The sequence below is a fragment of the Camelus dromedarius genome, chromosome 17 (genome assembly GCF_036321535.1).
Source record: "Camelus dromedarius isolate mCamDro1 chromosome 17, mCamDro1.pat, whole genome shotgun sequence".
Classification (NCBI taxonomy): Eukaryota; Metazoa; Chordata; class Mammalia; order Artiodactyla; family Camelidae; genus Camelus; species Camelus dromedarius.
The window spans coordinates 38,710,629-38,730,950 of NC_087452.1; the positions used below are offsets into that span (position 1 = coordinate 38,710,629).

At 36.3% G+C, this 20,322-nt stretch overlaps 1 protein-coding gene across 7 annotated transcripts in view; it reads right to left on the minus strand.

Moving 5' to 3' along the window:
• NKTR (natural killer cell triggering receptor) overlaps window positions 1–17,547 on the minus strand; it is a 47,852-nt gene extending 30,305 nt beyond the window's left edge. For 4 of the 7 annotated variants that reach the window (XR_010384898.1, XM_064496668.1, XM_031470072.2 and 1 more), the window contains exons 1-5: window positions 17,299–17,399; window positions 17,033–17,113; window positions 1,988–2,062; window positions 1,107–1,214; window positions 540–584 (exon numbers count right to left, since the gene is read on the minus strand). Coding sequence is in view for 4 of the 7 variants with exons in the window: in XM_064496668.1 (XP_064352738.1) it covers window positions 540–584; window positions 1,107–1,214; window positions 1,988–2,062; window positions 17,033–17,090 (286 nt within the window). In the remaining 3 variants the exon portion in view is untranslated. Of the gene's footprint in view, window positions 1–208; window positions 237–539; window positions 585–1,106; window positions 1,215–1,987; window positions 2,063–17,032; window positions 17,114–17,298; window positions 17,400–17,452 lie in introns of those variants that run through there. The other 3 variants (XM_031470071.2, XM_031470076.2, XM_031470074.2) reach the window with 3 other exon arrangements.
• Between the last annotated feature and the right edge of the window lie 2,775 nt (window positions 17,548–20,322).

Below are 20,322 nucleotides of genomic sequence, written 5' to 3' on the forward strand. Positions count from 1 at the left end.
GATTCTTTTCCCTGATGTGGAACTAAAAACCCATTGGGAAAAGAAAAAAAGATACAGATGCATGTATGAAATAGTATACAGAATTTTTCAAGTCTTCAAGCAATAAAAGAAATCCAGCCACAACCTGACCCAGACTGTCCATAAATTTATTAGAAAGGGTGCAAGGGAACAGAATTGGAGTTTGTGTTACTGAGCTTCGTTCTCTTACCTTTTCATTTTGCAAAAGACCACATTCTCTATAAACAAAAGAATATGTTGACAGTTTTAGGCAGGAAGATAGGAGTTTTCATGTATATAGTTGCCTAACCTCCATGCTGAAAGTCATGTTTAACCAAAGTTAGCCTTAATTATTCTTGTCAATTAAAAGTTATATATTACAATATAATTTATCCCCAAGTTCATGCAAATAAAGTATTTTCATGCAACATTAGTTTCATGCAAAAAGTGAACTATAAGTAAACCTCTTCTCATTAAAAGTACACGATAACTTGCTTTAATATCAGAACTGGAACAAAAGACCGTAAAATATTAAGCCTTACCTTTAAAATATCCACCATAAATTGATTCTCCACCTTTTCCATTACCTGAAAATAATGAGCTACATTAAATAATAATGAAAACTAAAAATATACTAATACACATAAATTATGCCTTATGGTTTCAATCTTCTGAAGGAGTTAACACCTTGTAATTGCTGTAGATGATCAAAATTTTAAGACTACTCCATTAACCTCATCTTTAAAATATAAATCCAATTCTTTTATACTATTTTAAAAATTATCTCCAAAACACATTTATTTCAAACGGTAATCACACCAACAAAATCCTAAAAGAATAAAAACAATTGAACAGTACTTTGGTATTCACTGTAGGGAATTCACCAAGTAACTGTATTAAAAGTGCATAAAAACAACACAGAATGTCCTAGTATTCTGCTTTTCATACATTCCTGGTCTACAACATTCATTCATCCAACAAACTATTCACTGACCACCGAATAGTTAGATCCTACTGTAAGTGACACAATATTTACAATTCAAGGCAATAATGAGATGTTTCAGAAACTGATAGATGGCAGTTATTAAGAGCATAATGTTTAGCTCTACCTTCACTGAAGTCCCCACCCTGAATCATAAAGTTTTTAACCACACGATGGAATGTAGAACCTTTATAACATAACTTCTTTCCAGTTGTTTTCCCAAGGCCTTTCTCTCCTGGAAAAAGAAAAGAAATTAAGTTTAGCAACAAACATATCCTTCCCTGGGAAGGACCATCCAATCAGTCCTTTGTCAAATCCCTCCCTTGTGTTGGGCATCATAAGAGGTACATGAATTAGACAGTGTGACAATTTAACACACACACAAATACATAGTATAAAGCAGTATGTAAAAGTTAAATTTTGTGGTACAGCCTCTACATGCTATAGGAGAAAAGAAAGATTAAAAACTGTTATCACGCCAGTAACAGAAGTTGGTGTAGAGACTGTGTATATATATGTAAGTGTATCAAGTATAGATTTCAAAATTTTAATTTGCTATCTCTAATTTTAAAGTAACATTAAATATGTTTTTCCTCCCCATTTTTTCTATTTTAAAAATATAAATTCATAACAAAAAAACCTCATCATGTTTTGCTTCTTTATCTTCTAATCCTAAATTTCTTATGAAATCTGGAATGCTAAATTTGTTAAAATTATTGAAATCTGTAAAATTCTACCAAAATAAATCAGTTTTGAACATACTATTATTTTATAAACTACAATAGAGAAGATTTCATTACATACAGTGGGGCTGTTTCATTTTTGAGACCATTTCTTTCTCTTTTCCCTTTTAAGAAATGCTTCCCTGACCTCGTATCAGTGAAATTATTTATTTTGCTGAACTCATTTCATTTCACAGCCCATTGCTTTTTAAGGAAAATATCTGTTAAACAAGGTAAAACTGTAAGCCATGAATTCTCATTGGAAATAATTTAATAATTTATTTACCTGAGCATAGGCAAAGGAAGTTTTTGCATGTTTTTGGACATATATCTGAGAAGAGCTGGAACATAATGCGACCAACTGAAATAAAACACATTTTTAAAAAAAAAGGTAAGCAAGTTGATTAAATATACCATATTTTATATGAGAGAAATAAAATATATAGAATTAATGAATTGAAAGGTCCATTTTTGTAATTCATTTTAATTTTTGAAAAGATTCAACATTAAAGAATTTAACCAGGCAATACCAACTAACAAGAACTCTACTCTATTTGTTAGTGTCAGAATTCACAGGCAACAGTGAATTTAGTGCAGTCCCCTATCTGAACTATTAATCTTCTTTAAAAATACTCTCGGTAATAGTTGTCTAATTTACGCTTGAACCTCTCCAGTGATGAAAGCACATCATACCCTAAGACAGTCATTCTAGCCAGTATCGTTGGAAGAAATTTCTGTCCTCTACATTCAGCTTTCTACCTTTATTCAAGAACTGTTTAGAGCCAACTTCCTGAACTGCCACCCACAGCTAAAACTCAAGTTCTATTCCCCGGGAGAGCAGAAAGAGAATGGGTTATGGTTCCTAAAAACAAACGACCCTACAATAAACATGAAATGAGAAGGAGCAAGTCTGCAAATTCAATTTAACTATGCCAATAGAGAAATGTTTTACTAACCATTTGGTCTCAGCACTCCCTTTGAACTCTTAAAAATTAATGAGCTTTTAAAAATGTGGGTTATATCTATGGCTGTTTACCATATTATAAATATAACTCGGAAATTTTCAAAACTCAAGAATTCACAAGCTCATGCTCCATCAGCTGTCAAAGCAATGACATAATTACATATTGCACAATCTCTGCAAAACTCAACTTGTAAATGAGATGCAAAAGGCAAATTATATTATTCTAAAAATAGTTTTGACTTTGCAGACCTCCTGAAAGGGTCTCAATAAAATAAGAAATGGGATTTTGACTTACAATCACTTTTCTGAGTTCCCTTTCCCCTTACTCTACAAAACCTTTTCCATTATAAACATTATGTACACTAAAAGAGACTTAGAGAATAAGCCAAAATTAACTGTGGACCAAGAATAAGTCATTTTCAGTAAATACAAAATGACTTAATTTACTCTGTATCACTAAAATTTTAATTTATTCCTGGCCATGTCAGTCAGTTCCTCTGAGGACAAAACAGCTACTGCACAACAGACATCCTTAAAGGCTAAAAAGTGCAAGAATGGCATCATGTAAGAAGACTTTCCTGTGTCAACAACTGCAGAACAGTGTTGGAGCCAAATTTTAAGGCAATTTCAAAACCTTCTAGCTGATCTTAATATCTAAGAGAATGAAGAAAAAGGTAGGAAAAGAAAGTAAAAAGGAAGACAGCAATGTATCCAAAGTCACTTCAGAATTTTTTAAAATGCATGTATTAATATTTAAATACCACTCTCTTTGCATTTATATGGAAATATTTTACCAGTGTGATAAAAGTATTTGCATCACTCCTCATAAATCCCTAGGAGATGGCTGGTTGTCAAGTTCAAATCATCTAGCTTGCAAACTAGAACATATTTAGATCTTTGGAATCCCTGTAAGATGTTTACCTTTCAGAATAAAAGATATAATCAAAACAAATGAAACTTAGCCTTTTCTTTCAGGACTATGGTAACTTCAACATCAAGGTTTTTTTTCAAAATCTTTAATGCCTTCAAATGAAAACTAGTGAAAGTTTCCAGTGTTTTTAGTTTCTCCTTTCCCTGGAATGTAATTACATTTCCAGGTCTAATATTCAGAGAGGGGTAGCTAACTACAATGATGTTTTAAAAAATGCTCACCTCTAACGTCCTACCCTCTAACCTGATGAAGGAAAAAAATTTCCATTGACCTCTCAGTCTCAAGGGGCAGGGGTTAGAGCAGAGGTTTCGTCTCTTCCACAGCACTGTGTTGTTAAGAGCAAAAGAAAAAAATTGAACAAAACCAAATTGTTTTGGACTTAAAACCATGATGCAAGGTTAAAAACACTGCCAAACCCAGAAAAAATAATTTAAAAATCTGTGGAAAGAACAGATTAGCCCAAGTAGGCTTACAAGGCATGATAAATGCTATTATGGATATTTCAGCTGTTGTCTGAGGCTGCTCTCTTAATTTAAAATGTTTCCATGCAATTTGAAGAGTATAAAAACAAAAGGCAAAGTCAAAGTTTTCTACCAGAAAAAGGAAAAAAACAAAAAGATTATGCTTCCCATAAAGCAGTATGCCAGTAATAATTCCCTCCCATTTTAATAAAAAATACTTAAATTGAACACTAGAGAATACAGGCCAGCAAATATTAACTTGAACTAATAAAGCTGATTAGCAAGATGAACAACAGGTTTTCAGCAAATGTTTTTCAATTGAATTGCATTACTTTATAGAAAACATACTTTTTTTGAAAATCAAAATCAAAACTATTCTGAAGGTAGAGTCTTTAAAGAAAAAAGTCGGTGTGGTTCAGTAGTCTACTTATTTTCAGTGATGGCAGGAATAAACTGTGATTATAAAACATATTGAAAAGAAAAAATGTAAATTATAGTTACATAAGGAAAAGACTGACAGTGAATTTGCAGAAGAGAAGATTCTCTGGCTCCCAAACTGATGAAAAAGAAAAGTGACTGTATCCCATTTCTCAATTGTAAATGCCTGAGGTTTACTGTCTCCTGTATTGAGTTAACAAACTCTGCTGATGCCTGTTTAGAAACTAATGCTGCTTTTGAATGAATGAGTAAGATCTCAGGAGTATTTGTTATTCAACAGTACTTATAATTTAATGGGGTTTAGTTATCTTCTAGAATCCATCATTAGTAGTGTCAATTATCTTTTACATATACTAAGATTCCTTCCAAGGAATTAGCACTTTGCCAATAAATACACAGTTCTATAATGGTAAGACTAAAACCTGAAACTGGTTAGTGTAAACAATAGCATGGTATTTGTAGGGTAGAAAACACATGGCTGAGGACAAGAATGACACAGAGCAGGAACAGCTTCTGAACTTAATCTCAACATATAGATCCTTAAAAGTAACTAATAGGGAAACAATATTGAGATTTATCAGGTAACATCAACACATTTTAAACAGGTAGGAAAAACCAAAACACGCCTGTGTCATGTAGCAATCCTCATTTTGCCACCAGGTGGTAGGAATATAATCAACAAGCATCCAGAGTCTGGATAAAATCAAATGCCACCATTCAGTAATATTATTTCTTGCTCTGAGAAATAGCTATGCTGGAATCGCAGGTGCGATGGTGAAAAGGGAGACATGTATCATGGACACAGGAAAAGTGAGCAATGGCTGGAAAAAATACTGTAGGAGATGATACACTACAGAAGAAAATCACACATACAATTACAAGTAAGTGATGAGAATAAGAGCAAACGCAGGAACAGACCACACTGGGTAGGCAGGGAACAAAATCTAAGAGGAAATTAAGGGATGGGTGCAGCATTTCAGCAAAATCAGGCCATTTACTCAAACATTTACTGAGGTCCTCCCCATGCGTCAAACTGTCCAGCAGAATATAAGACATAGTACCTTTTGGGGAGCTCATATCCTGGCTGGGAATGACAGATACAAATCGCTACACAATGTGATGAGCCATCAGTGGTACAAATAAAGTGCACTTATAGCTAACCTAGGACTGACCTGTGTGTGTGAGGGCAGGAGAGAGGGACCATGGCTATATTATACACCACTCTACTACCACTGATTTGTACAGTGCCTGGTACAGAATAAGTACTCAATATATATTTGAAAAATAATAAACATGAAACAAAATTATTAAAAAATAGAGATTAACAAAAATATATGAAGGAATACCTAGATATAAATCAAAAGAATTTATTATATACCAAGAAAAGTTATCACTTTTCCAGTTCCACCAGGACAACATCAAGACATAGCTTCATAAAAGCTACTTATTTCAGAGATATAAAGAAGAAGAATCTTTCCAGCATCTAGATAACAGGTCATGTCCCCCACAAGAAAAAGAAATTAGGCTGGCTTCACACACCTTACACTAGTAGCTAGGGACAATAGGACACTGGCTACCACCTTAAAGGGATTAAGATGCTATGAACAAAGGAAATACAATAATTAGATTTTATCTTGAAAAATCTATTTGAAATAAGACCCTGAGATATGACTCAAAATATTAATGAGAAAGAGCAAGTAGGAAAAGAGTGGCACTGAGTACTGAATTCATTACAATACAGAATTAAACCTAAAAAACTATGGTAATTACAGTTATAAAATAAAGTATAAATGTTACAGCTAGTGGAAAAAAGTATATACTGGTAAAATTTTTTTTTTGCTATTTTTAGGTACCTTCTAAGTATGCCCCCCCCCCTTTTTTCCTGAATGGGTAAAATCAAACTGTGGAAAAAATTAAATGAGAAGTGTTATTCCCACCTCTGTCAACAGGTAGTCATTTTTATTAATTTCATGTGTATTTTTTCAGTTTCTTTTCATACACACGAGCAAATATTGATATATTCTTATTTTTCTTTTTTAAAAAAAGTAGTATAGCTCTAAGAGAATAGATCTTAAAAGTTCTCATCACAAGAAGAAAAAATTTGTGACTATGTGTGCTGAGGGATGTTAACAAGATTTACTGTGGTGATCATTTTGCAATGTATACATATATCAAATCATTAAGCTATACATCTGAAATTAATATATGTCAATAACATTCCAATTAAAATTTTTTTAAAAAATGAGCAATTCTTTGGTTAAAAAAAAGGTGACATATTATGCTCACTATACTATACCTTGTTCTGCTCACTTCATGAATATACCACGAAGTGCTTTTCAGGCCTGCAATGTAAAACTAATTTGAACTGTAGGGAAGCCATGGGAAATCACACAGTATCAATAAAGGCCAACAAGAGGCGGTTGTATTGCTGAGAGAAAGCATAATTCCTGTATTTCATAGGAACACGTAGATGCTGCTGAGGTTAAATTAAAGAGGAAATATGGGTTCAGGCATACTTAAAACATGTAATCACGTTTGGAACTAAAAATACATTAAACGTCTTTCAAGCTACTGGGGTGGAGCAACCCGAAGTAAAAAGATATAAAACAAAGGAAAGGAAACAGCAAGAAAACATAAACAAGGTAGAGAATAAGGTAAGAGAAGACCAAAATAGCTCTATAAATATTTAGGCACAGAAAGCTTTTTTTAGACATGTCAACCAACACCCAGCTAAAGGTAGCCTGCAGACAGCAGAAACAAAAACTCCAAAGAAAATTTATTTACTGGCTCATGTAGTTAGTTGACAAGGATATTGGTGCAGATCAAAGAATCAAAGAACCACAGGAACCAGGATGTCGGGGAAAGAGGCCAGATCACAGAGCTGCCAGGTCTCACAAGGGAAAAAGTGCTGACTACCACTTCTTTGTCCCAATCAATGTACTAGAATATCTATTATGTTAAAGGTAGAAAAGGAGAAACATCTTTGTACATTTCACTTGGAGTTGTGAGGCAGAGAAAGGAAAGAAAAGGAAGGTGGTAAGAAGTGAACTTTTTCCTCTCAAAGTCTCCATAAAAATCCGTATGAATTTGCCTTCATGACCTTCCAACTAGGCCTGTTGTTAGTGGGATTCTCCAGGCCCAATTTCTAAAAACACAAGTAGAAAAAGTGAGAGTGAGGAAGAACCCTCTTGCTTACAGAAATGAAAACTAGCCTTTTTCCTAAAATTGAACACAAAGGCTTAATGTACAAAGCTCTGTCTCATAATACTTTCATATGAAGCCCCTTAGTGAACTCAGTGCTCCAGCTCATGTTCATGCACATGCAATAATTAAAGCAACTTAAACAAAACATGTCAGACAATGTGCTAGGTTCTTTACAAATACAGGGAGCTCTGCAATAACGTCACAGGACGGAAAGAAACACTGCATTATTAAAAAAATCATATATAAAGACAACTGTTTCCATGGGAAAATAAGAGTTAGGAGACAAGGGAATCTCAGGTTGCAGTAAAAATTTTTTTTCTTTAGGAGTATCAATAATAAAGGCATGTTTTTAGTTATAGGAGTATGTTATAAAACCTAAACTTCACTGAGGAACACCTTGCTCTGGCCTCCTTTCGCAGCACTGCTGTTAGCATAATCCTTCTTGCGGTCTTTCAAATTACTGTCAGGACAGACAAGAGTAACTCAGAATAGCAGTGCTGCTCACTGCCCTCCGCTCCCACACCACTCGCTTCCCCACTGTTATCTAATTGTGTCATAACACAAACAGCAGTCTGCTAAATTAAAACTGTGCTCCTTCATTCATCCTTCCATTAGAATAAATTCATTTTGCAATAACACAATCTGAAAGACAGGTGGTTGTATTATTTTTTTTAACTTTTATTGTGGTGTAATTCCTGTACAGTAAACTACACATATTTCAGACATACAATGTAATGAATTCTGATATTGTATACACCTATGAAAAAGGTGGCTGTATTATTTAATTCCTCTTTCCAAGAACCTTTTTACACAGGCACTATTGCACTGGTCCTATTACTGTATGAGTACACAAAAAGGGGAGAAATCATTTGAAATAGTGCAGACCATTGCCTCCAGTCACTCTATTCATGAGCTTATGACCCAGGGTGAGATGGGAGATGCAATTCTCCTGTTCCCTCAGTACAAATAAGATCTCACATGCCTCGCACTGTCTCAAAGCATAAGCTATCTTGAGTGTGAGTCTAAACTTTAAAGGGTATTTTTGCATACAAGCAAGCTTTGTCGTACTATCTTTAGAACCACAGTAAGACAAAACAGTACAGCATTTCTCTCTACAAGGAGGTCAAGTGGCTTACCCAAGCTCATCAGTAGTACAGAAACATTTGTCTGCCTCTTTACTTTTTAAAGCGTATTTCTTGGTTTCAGTTCCAAACACTTTACAATGTTTACTAAGAACATATTTCTAATTTACTTTCTTCGATCCATGTGAACCTTGAGCAGTAAAGTTAAAATACCAATTTCAATGATATCCCCATTTTATCTATTTTGATAAACTGCCAGAATTTTATGATATTGGTCAGAAGCCCACAAAAAGAAAAAATTCTAGTCAAGTATCCTTTTAAAGAAACACCCTGGTCATTATTTTGGAAAACCAACTATAAGCCTCTGACAAACACAAAGTGAGTAATGTTGTCTTTTAAAAAGGAGGGAAGAGGGCCGTATTTCTCTACCAATGTCATAAAATACACACATACAAAGCTATAAAAATGGAGGATTAAGAGGCATGACAGCTGAATGTAATATCTGATGCTAGACTTGATCTTGTATTGGAGGGGAGAGAATGCTACAACTGACTTTTTAGATCAACTGACAAAATCGAATACGAGAGGTAACAGATTAAAGTACTGTATCGAGAAAGTGCCAAGATGGTGGAGCAGAAGGATGCAGAACTGAACTCACCTTTTCCCAAGAATACATCAAAAACTACATGTACATATGGAACAATTCGCACAGAATATCTACTGAACTTTGGCAGAGTATCTCTTACATCAGAAATACAAGGAGAATCCCCATAAAACCAGACAAACAAGTTTCTACTATATAGCACAGGGAACTATATTCAATACTTTGTAGTAACCTGTAATGAAAAATGTATGTATATGTATGACTAAAACATTAGCTGTACACCAAAAAATTTAAAAAATTAAAAAAAATAAAGTACTGTGTCAATGTAAATTTATGAAGCTGGTAACTGCACTGTGGTTATGCAGAATATCCCTATTCTTAACAAATACACACTGAAGTATTTAGGAGTAAAGAGCCATGATGTAGGTAACTTACTTTCAAATAGTTCAGATAAGATTGTGTGCAGAGAGAGATAAGGAGAGAGATTAATAAAGCAAATGGTATAAAATGTAAATAGGTGAATCAGGGTAAAGAATAGGTGGGCATTCTTTTAACCGCGTTATTTTTCAATTTCTTATAAACATGAAGTTATATCCAAACAAAAAATTTAAAACCTCTACAGATAAAGCCCAATGCTTGAGTACTGTGAAACCATGTGCCTACAACTGGAGCTCTCAAACTGTTTGGACTCACAGTCTATAATAATTACTGAGGATCCTAAAGACCTTTTACTGTGGGTTATTTTTAATAATTTACATTTTCAAATATGAACAAAAAATTTAATGAGATTGAGTCATTGTTTCACATTTTTGCAAATCTCATTACTGTCTGGCATAACAGAAGACAGTTACATTTTCCTATCTGCTCTTCATTTGATCTGTTGTAATAGGAGTGAAAAAATGGGAGGTTGACTCCTCCTGGCCTCATGAAAGCATCTCGCAATTTAAAAACAGAAGGGCTACACCGTTATACTATTATAACATAGTATATTACAACTATAATTTACTTCAGAATACCTTATATAGACATTCCGATACAAAGGAATCATATGAGTTTAAAACCATACCTTAGGAGAAACATCCTCCAGGGGTGATAAGTCAAAGACCATCCTCCAAGGGTGCTTTTCTAATAGTGCTTTTGCTATCTTTATCTCTAATCCACCAGACGCTTTGTAATTAGCAAGATGAATGTTAGAAATGGGTTTTTAATGGTAAATTAGTGATGTTCAGAACATATAGACTGAATAAAAACATTTGGAGATACCCCATACCCTTGCATTAACAGGACATATAAATCTGGAGAGTCACCCTTTGGAGTGACTGGGCTGGGTCCACCAAAAAAGGTCCTGGGTCTAGCCAGGATTTGGGAGGATTCTGGTGCACAGTACTAAAAGATTTGCACGACCATTTTCAAGACCAGAAATCTTTCATACAGAGTGCTTAGAGCATTGAAAAGGACAGTCCTGGGACTTCATCAGACTTACAGAATTGGCTGAGTGACTTCTGTGTGTACATACTTGCTTGGTAACATCTGCATGTGGCAAATGTGACTTGCTGTCACTGTACCCTGGTAGCAAGATTATGACAAAGGCAATCTATAGCCATCACCTAACTTATCTGTGACTCTCAGCTATGAGCCAAAAAGAACCTAATGGCCATTCTTGATAAACTGGCTTAAATCAGTTTGCAATAGACATCTAAAACCTGGTCCCCTGGGCTCCAATACTCCACTTCTTGATACAAGATGTGAATAAGGCAAGTATAAGGCAAGTTCCTGAGGCACCAAAGAAGGAAAAACAAGATTCCTATTTCATGTCTGCCCTAGGTCTTCAGTTTAACCAACCACTAACAACCCTATGGAGAACTAACATTTAACAGTGAAGGGTGGGCCTGCCTGTCAGAAAAATGAAGTTGTCAATAAGGATTTCATATCTATACTTCCAAACTGAGTATCATATTTCACAGAAAAAGCTAATGTTTTCAGAAAACATGAATTTACTTGTGAAGATGATGAAAAAATACTGGCTAATTTCTACCAGTTAACATCTTTAAAAATTTATAAGGAATTCTAGGTTCAGTCAAGATGGAGTAAATATATTCCACCCTACCTTTCTTACTGAATGCAACTGAAAAACCCTGGACAGAAAGCATGGAACAATTATCTAAGGTCTGAAAAAATAAATGGTAGCAGGCAGTTTGGGGAAGGACGTCAGAATACAAAAGCCTCCTAAACTGGCAACGAATTTTGCTTTTGTTATTCCTCTCATATCTCTCAACCTGGAATCAAAAGTAATCTGAAACCCGAAACTGCACACTGGGTACAGAGAGAAACATTCTTTAAAAAGCCCTCTATTTCTAGAAAGGGGGCCCCTACAGATCAGAGTGAATGGGGATAACTTCATTTTTTTTGGTCTGTTTTTTTCCCATTCTCTCTTGTCCCAGCTCCTAGACAATTCCGCATGGCGGCAGCAGTGAGAGCAGTGGTGACCAGGGAAGCACTTAAAACTCCAAGGGAGGGGAACCCTTCTCTAACTAGAGGAACTGCGGTCCCAAGAGCTTAGGAAGAATCCTGTTGCATTTTTCTTTCCCCTCTTGCCACTTACCTCAGAGACAGATCGAGTCATGGGAAGTTCATGGTAGAACAGGGAAATTAAAACCCTGACTTTCCAGCCAGATGACCAAAAAAGGGAGTCCCTAAGGGCCAGAATACATTGGGGAGATCTCGAAGGAGAGAGAGCTCAGGAAAACCATCCTATTAAGTTGTACATGAATTCCTGGGCTTATTCATGAACTATGCACGTGTGGACCTCACCCTAAACAGCAGAAGGTGGGTGAGAACTTGTAGGCTGAGCCTCACTGAGTTACTGCCTGCTATAACAACATCATCATCAACAAAAGTCAACATTCTCCCCAGGATTTAAACTAGACCCAGGGTGACATAACATAATATACAAAATGTCCAGGATACAATTCAACATTTATTGACATTTAAAGAACCAAGAAAATCTCTTATCTCACACGGGAAAAGAGGATTACCAAAGGCAGCAACCCCATTACGATATAGATGTTGGAATTCTCAGACAGACTTTAAAGCAACCATTACCATCATACTCTATTAGGTAAGGGCAAAAACTCTTAAAGTGAATGGAAAAATAGAAAGTCTCCAGCAAAACCAAAAGGACATTTTTAAATGAAAAAATACAACAACCAAAACTAAAAATTCACTAGTTGTGCTCAACAGAAGGATATAGATGACAGAGGAGAAAGTTAATGAACCTGAAGACCAGCTAATAGAAATTACTCAATCTGAAAACCAGAGAGAAAAAAGATGGGGGGAAAAAAATGAACAGAGCCTCAGGGACCTGTGTAGTAATACCAAAAGATCTGGTATTGGTTTCAACAAAGTCCCAGAAAGAAAGGAAATAGATTGTTGGATAGAAAACACATTTGAAGAAATAACAGCTAGAAACGCCCTAAATTTGGCAGAAGACAGACACAAATTCAAGAAGACCAGCAAATCCCAAAGAGAATAAACACACAGAAATTCACATCACAATCAAACAGCTGAAATCTAAAGAAAAAATTAAAATCCTTAAAGTAGCCAGACAAGAACAACACATTTACATTTGGGGAAAACAATTCCAATGACTATAGGTTTCTTATCAGAAACACTATAGACCAGAAGGCAGTGGAACATTTTTCAAGTACTAAGAGAATACAACTATCAATGCAGAAGTCTGTATCTAGTGAAAATATCTTCCAAGAATAAAGGCAAGATAAAATTCGCAGTTGAAGGAAAACAAAGAGAATCTGCTGCCAGAAGACCTGCTCCAAAGAAATGCTTATAACAAATTCCTCAGGTGGAAAGAAAATGCTACCAGAGGAAACCTGGAACTTCAAAAATGAACAAACAGTAACAGAAAGGGTAAAGATAAGAGTGTTTTTTTTCTCCTCTTAAGCTCTTTAAAATATGTGTGACATCTGAAAGCAAGTTTTCAGTGTTTGTAGATGTAATACATATGACAAGTACAACATAAATTAAGAGGTAAAGGATGTTATATGTGGATGGTTTTAACAGTGCACTTGAATTGGTAAAATATTAATTCTAAGTATATTGTGAAAAGCCAGTAATTGTAATCTCTAGAGTAACCACTAAAAAAACTATATGGAGATAGATCAAAAATTCAATAGAAAAAAAAATTCAGTAGAAAAAATTTAAAAGAATACTGAAAAAAGTTCAGATAATTCAAAAGGCAAGAAAAGAGAACAGAATAAAAAGAGGAAGCAAAAACAATTATTAAAGAGACAAACATTACAATTATATTAAACATAAATAGTATAAATATACCAATTAAAAGAGATTGTGAGAATGGATAAAAAACCAAGACCCACCGATTTGCTATCTCCAAGAAACTCACTTTAAATATAACAAAATAAGTAGGTTAAAAGTAAAAGGAAAGAAAATGACATACCATGTAAATACTAACAAAAATAAAGTTGGAGTATCACATTAGACAAAGCAGACTTTGGAACAAGGAAAACTGTCAGGAATAAAAAAGGTCACTACAAAATGATAAGTGAATTAACTGATTAAGAAGACGTAACAATCCTAAATGTGGATGCATTTACCTAACAAAAGAGCCTCGAAGTAAATGAAGCAAAAACTAATAAAACTGAAAGGAGAAATAAACCCACGATTATAACTGAAGACTTCAGTACTTCTCTCTCGTTAATCAATAAAACAAGCAGACAGAAAATCAGCCAGGATATAGAACTGAACACTATTAGCCAACTGGATCTAACCGACATTTACAAAACACTCCACACAAAAACAGCAGAATGTACATTCTTTTCAAAGTGTATATGGGAAATTCACTAAAATAGAACATATTAAACCTTAATAAACTTTAAAAAGCTAAGATCATACAAAGTAAATATGTTCTCTGCCATAATGGAATTAAAATAGAAATCATTAATAAAAAGACAACTGCAAAACATGTACGTACTCAGAAAGCAAAAGACTTCTAAATGGTTCATGAATCAAAGACTAAGCTGCAAAGGAAATTAGAAAATATTTTGAACTGAAAGAGAATGAGCACAACATCAAAATTTGTGGGGTCCTTCACAGAGGTAAATTTATAGCATTAAATGCTAATATTAGACAAGAGAGGTCACAAGTCAACAATTCAAGTTTCTGCTTTAAGAAACTAGAAAAAGAGGAGCAAAATAAAGCCAAAGGAAGGAAAAAAAAAGAAATAAAGAGGAGAAATCAATGAAGTTGAAAATAGAAAATAATAAAAAAAAACAATAAAACAAAAATCTGGTTCTTTGCATTGACAGTAAAATTGATAAATCTCTAACCAAACTGGTCAAGGAAATAAGACAACAGGCACAAATTACCAATATGAGGAATGAAGGAGGAGACATCGCTATCAATCCCACTAAGTTAATAAATTAACACTAATACTAAGATACTAAGTTAAGGGGCTATGTTGAACTACTCTACGGACATAAACTAAATAAAACGGACCAATTACAAACTACTAAAACTCACTCAAAGAGAAATAACATGAATGGTTCTGTAACTATATTCATATAATTTAAAGACATTTCTTCTTTTAATATATACTTGCATTAATTTGGTAGCTTTACAATTCAAAAGTCTAACTTGTTTGCTACAAAATATACAAACTCCACTGATAATGAAAAAGAATACATATGCTGTATTCAACTCAATTTTTATCAGTACTTCTTGATGTCTCATTAATGTGGACAGTATGGCCACTCTGAAAGGATTTTTGCTTATCAAAGTGAATCAGACATATTACTTTACACTTCTATCAAGTGAATTATTAACTATACAAGAAGTCAAGAGTATTACTTGAATAAGAACTCAGTGACATATGTCCTAAAGGTTAAATCCTATGAAACAGGACACATCAATTCAAACAATTCAAGCAGTCCTTAAAAGTTGTGTAAAAATCAAGTATCTACTTCTTAGATAATATACTGAAAAGTGCTAGAGAAGTATTATATACGAGACTGATTACGAAATTGCCAACTATCAACTGGTTCAACCTAGAACAATGTAAGCATCCCTTGCTTTCTACATGATTCAGTGTTCTCAAGAGTGCTAGTCACTTTTACCAGAATGGTACTGTAATTAATTACCCTGGATGTTGGGGACTTAAGTTCATTCAACATTTACCAAATATATTCTGGAGATATTTTACAACAAAAGTAATTTGCAAAGCTGGGGGGAAAGTACAAGGGAAAAAGTACTTAATATGGCTACAAAACCTTTGCTTTACCTTTACTTTCCAGTAAAGGTAATTTTTAATTCTTAAAAAAAAAATAATAAGCCCTGTTATTCAAAAACATGTATTCATGATAAGGATTAAGATCCATCAAGTCTCAAAATATAAAAAACAGAGAATGCAACAAAATTTCTAAGATCACATCACTCCTTTGTTCAAAACTCTTCCATATCTTATCTCACTGAGTCAAAGATCTTTCTATGGCCTTTATCCATTTCCTGCTACTCTTACCTCCTTTACTCCAGCCACCCTTGGCTTCTTGCTGTTCCTCAAACATGCAGGTACACCCCCTCATCAGGGCCTTTATATTAACTGTTCTCTTTACAAGAAATGCTCTTGTCAAAGATATCCACACTGCTCACCAGCTTATTTCCCTCCGGTCTGCTTAAATGTCATCTCAAAATGGTCTTTTCTGGCCAACCTATTAAAATAGTAACCCTACTACAAAGACACTGTACTTTTTTTTCTGGCTTATTGTCTGCCTTCCCCTGATAGAATGTAAACTAAAAGTAAAGGAGGCCTTAGTTTTATTCATTGCTGTATCCTCAGTCTAGAACAGCAGCAGGTAGAATCTGCCCAACAAGATCGTACACAACGACTGTACATATCCCTCCAATTAAAACTTCCATCACACATACTTAAAAAAAAAAAAGCCAAGAAAACAGTTCAGAACCCTGCAAGCTCTGCTACTTAGAATGAAACAACTTCTTAGAAGAAAATACTTTATTTTCTACAAAATAGACTAACGAATGGCTGGATTCCCTAAAGGCAAAACGTTAACGCTAAGCCCACACTTGCTGCAAGTCTGTTAGTACAGAATGCTTTGGTTTATCACACAAGACTTGCACTAAGTCATTTTCCCACGAACCAAGAAATCCTGGCTAAAGATACTTAGGGGAAAATGAAAGCAGAGTTAACCTATTAATGATAAACAACGATTAGGAAATATAGAATAGAGGAGTCCAAAGCTCAAAGTACACAGTGAGATACCAGAAATCGGAATTCAGAGTGTTTGCCCACTAGAGACACAGAGAGAAAAAGTCCAAAAAGGATCGCACCCGTTCTCTTGGCGCTAAGTATGGCATGAACTCTCGGTCCAGGAGTGCAGAGGGGCATGGAATTTGGGAGGGCGAGGCCTGGACTCCGATTAGGGTGGGAGTGGGGTACGCGGGCCACCCCTCTCTCCATAGATTTTCGCTCAGGAGAAAAGGGAGCGCTGACTGCGCCTACCAGCTCCCAAAAAGGCTTCAGGGAGGGATGATGAGGGTAAACCCCTCCCCTTCCCCAAGGCAAGCCCAGGCCCCGCAGGACTCCCCGGTCTCCCGGCTCACCCGGCTCCCGGTTGATCTCGATGTCGAAGTGGCACTGCGGCCGGTCCTGCGCCCCCATCGCGACCGAGGTGGCGGCAAGAGCTGGGAGAGATGGGGAGGAAACCGGTCAGGGAGGGAGATAAGGCGGGGGCTGGGGCGGAGCCCGCGCCTCTGTCGCCTCCCGCCGGCCTGTCGCGACAGCGCCAAAGGCCGGGACGGGGCGCCCCCTCACCCAAGGCCTCCCGGTTCCCATGGAGCGCGCACACACATGCAGGCGAGCTCTTCACCTGGCTGGCCTCCAGCCTGAGCAGCTCCTCGCGAGCAGAGGAGAGAGCGCTGCCACCACGGCCGGGGCCCAACGCTACTAACGGACCACCACCCCCGCCCCCAGGCCCGGCCCCCTAGTGCCACGCTAAACCCCGCGAGAGTCGAGACAAATACCGCGAGAGCACGGTCTCGAAGGATGTGGTTAACCGAAGGGGTGTGCGTACGTGGGCGTGCCTGGGAGCTGGAAGAGCCTCCAGACCCGCCGATCCTATACCTGAGCGAGTCCTTTTTCTGCCCTGCCCTTTCCCCCCTTTACGTTAGAATCAGTCCCCCAATCTGAGAGCACTGGACGCGCCTGCGCCCTTTACTTCCGGTCTTCCTTGTGAAGTGCCGTCTACACGTTTACGGATATCGCGAGGCTTCCCTGCTACAGCTGCGGAACAGTTGTGAGAAGGCAGTCGTTGAAGTTTAGTAAACTGACAGACCTTTGGCTTTTCTCTTTCTCGAGGTGTAGTTATGACACTGTGCTCCTGTTAGACCGTTTGTCTCACTTCAAAGACCTTTTAGGCTGAGGTGTGCGTTCGTTCCCACGATGCTTTGGCGCCAACATCACTGGTATAGTTGTGTTCAAGGCCATTCTACCTCTTCTGTGAAGAGTCAGGTGAAGACCTTCGCCCTTTTTTAAAATCGAGTTCTTCGCCTTATTTATTATAGAATGCAAGAGTTCTGGGTACTAACATGTTGTCAGATGATATCTGTACGCTCTGAATACAAATCTTTTGTTAGATTTATAGAATTGCGAATATTTTCTCCCAGTCTGAGCCTTTTCATTGTTTCAACAGTGGTTTGTGCAAAGCAGGCTTTAATTTTTGGTGGTCATTTGATCAGTTTTTTTCTTTTATGGTTTGTGCTTTTAAGTGTGAGAAATCTTTGCCTACCCCAAGCTCATGAAGATTTTCTCGTATGTTTTATAAGTTTTGTAGTCTTACCTTTTTAAGTCTATGATTTGTAAGAATTTTTCAATATGTTGTCAGAAGTTGAGGTTTATTTATTTATTTTTCCTGTAGGTAGTTCTTCCACCACTTGTTGAAAAGACTGTTTTATCCATTGAATTACCTTGGCTTGTGGCCAAATGTGTGCAGGTTCTATTTCTGGACTCTGATTTGTTACATTTATGCATCCTGAGGCTGGGGACACACTTGAGTTTTTATTGTTTTCAGGTTTTTTTTAATTGTAAAATATACTTTACATAGAATTTTTGCTTAACTATTTTTAAGTGTACAGTTCAGAGGCATTAAGTACATTCACATTATTGTGCAAACATCACCACCATCTTATCCACTGAAACATTTTTCATCTTGCAAAACTGAAACTTTATACCAATTAAACAATAACTTCCTCTACCCAGGCTGTAGCAACCATTCTCTACTTTTTTTTTTTTTAAGTTTTACTTTATTGTGGTAAGGACACAACATGAGCTCCACCTCTTGACAGTGTTCAGTGGTATTGTTAGCTATAGGCCCAATGTTGTACAGCAGATTTATAGGATGTATTCATCTTGCATAACTAAAATTGTATGCCTATTGATTAACAGCTCCTTTCTACTTCCATCCCTTCCCTGGCAACCACTGTTTATTGTTTGCTTCTATGAGTTTGACTCTTTTATATACCTTAAGTAAGTGGAATCACTCAGTGTGAATCATTTGTCTGGCTTATTTCGCTTAGCATAATGCCCTAAGTTTATATGTATTGTCATATATCGCAGGATTTCTTTCTTTAAGGCTAAAAAATATGCCATTGCATATATATCATATTTTGTTTATCCCTTCATCAGTTGATGGACACTTAGTTTGCTTCCACCTTTTGGCTATTGTGAATAATGCTGCTATGAAGATGGGTGTACAAGTATCTCTTTGAGATCCTGCTTTCAGTTCTTTTGGGTGTATACCCAGATGTGAAATTGCTGGGTCATAAGCTAATTCTATTTTTAATTTTTTGAGGAACTGCTATATGGTTTTCCATAGCAACTTCACTATTTTACATTCCCACAAGCAGTGCATGAGACTTTTAATTTCTCCACATCCTCTTCAACACTTGTAATTTTCTGTTTTTTTTATAATCGCCAACCTAATAGGTGTGAAGTGGCACATGGTTTTGATTACTGTGGTTTCATCATAAATTTCAAAATCAGGGTCACTGAGGTAGTTTCTAACCTGCTTCTGTACCTGTGCCTCATGTGTCAAGTACAGACAGATCTTTGATTCTTCCACACCATCAAGAAAGTGCTGTCCCTGTCAGAGTTTGCCAGTTCTACCTCTGTGAGAGTATAGTATCTATCAGAGCCACAGTCTCCTGGGTTTCACATTTGTAACTAGGCTGAATTGAGAAGCTAGTGGTCCTGGGTCTGATTTTGCTTACAGTATTACAGCTGACCATTTATAGTTTTGAAAAACATGAAATGTAATGCCTATTTAGAGATGAAATGGGTCGGTAAAGCTAATTTTCACACAAAGATTCATGAAACGAAAAGATGGGGATCACTGCCTAGCTTTGTAATTACTGTGCTTTGGGGCAGCTAGCTTCAGTGTAAGTAAGCTTTAGAGCCCAAGAAGGAATTACTTAATTTGGGAGTGTACTTAAAGTACTTTAAATCTCCTGGAATTCAGTCTTGACACTCCAATAAAGTCTCCTTCCTGCCACTGATAATGTGACCTGGGGGCAAATCACTTTGATCTCTCTGGAGTTAAGTTTCTTCATCTGTAAAATAAGCAGGATGAAATACTTTCTGTCTAGGTTCCCTCCTTGTTCAGAGTTCTTTTATTCTGCCCTATGAATTGAAATTCTGTTTCAGATAATAGAAGATAAATTATGCTATTTGGTCTGTGGTCAAGGTGAAGAAACTGCTGGACAGGCAGACTTAGGGTTAGCATCCACCAAAAGGACTGATACTTCCCCTCTTATCCTCAAGAGTAGTAGAAAATCAGTGTCCAAGGAGTTTACAAACTCAGGATCGATTTGGCTGTGACTGTCAAAAGGAGAACCCT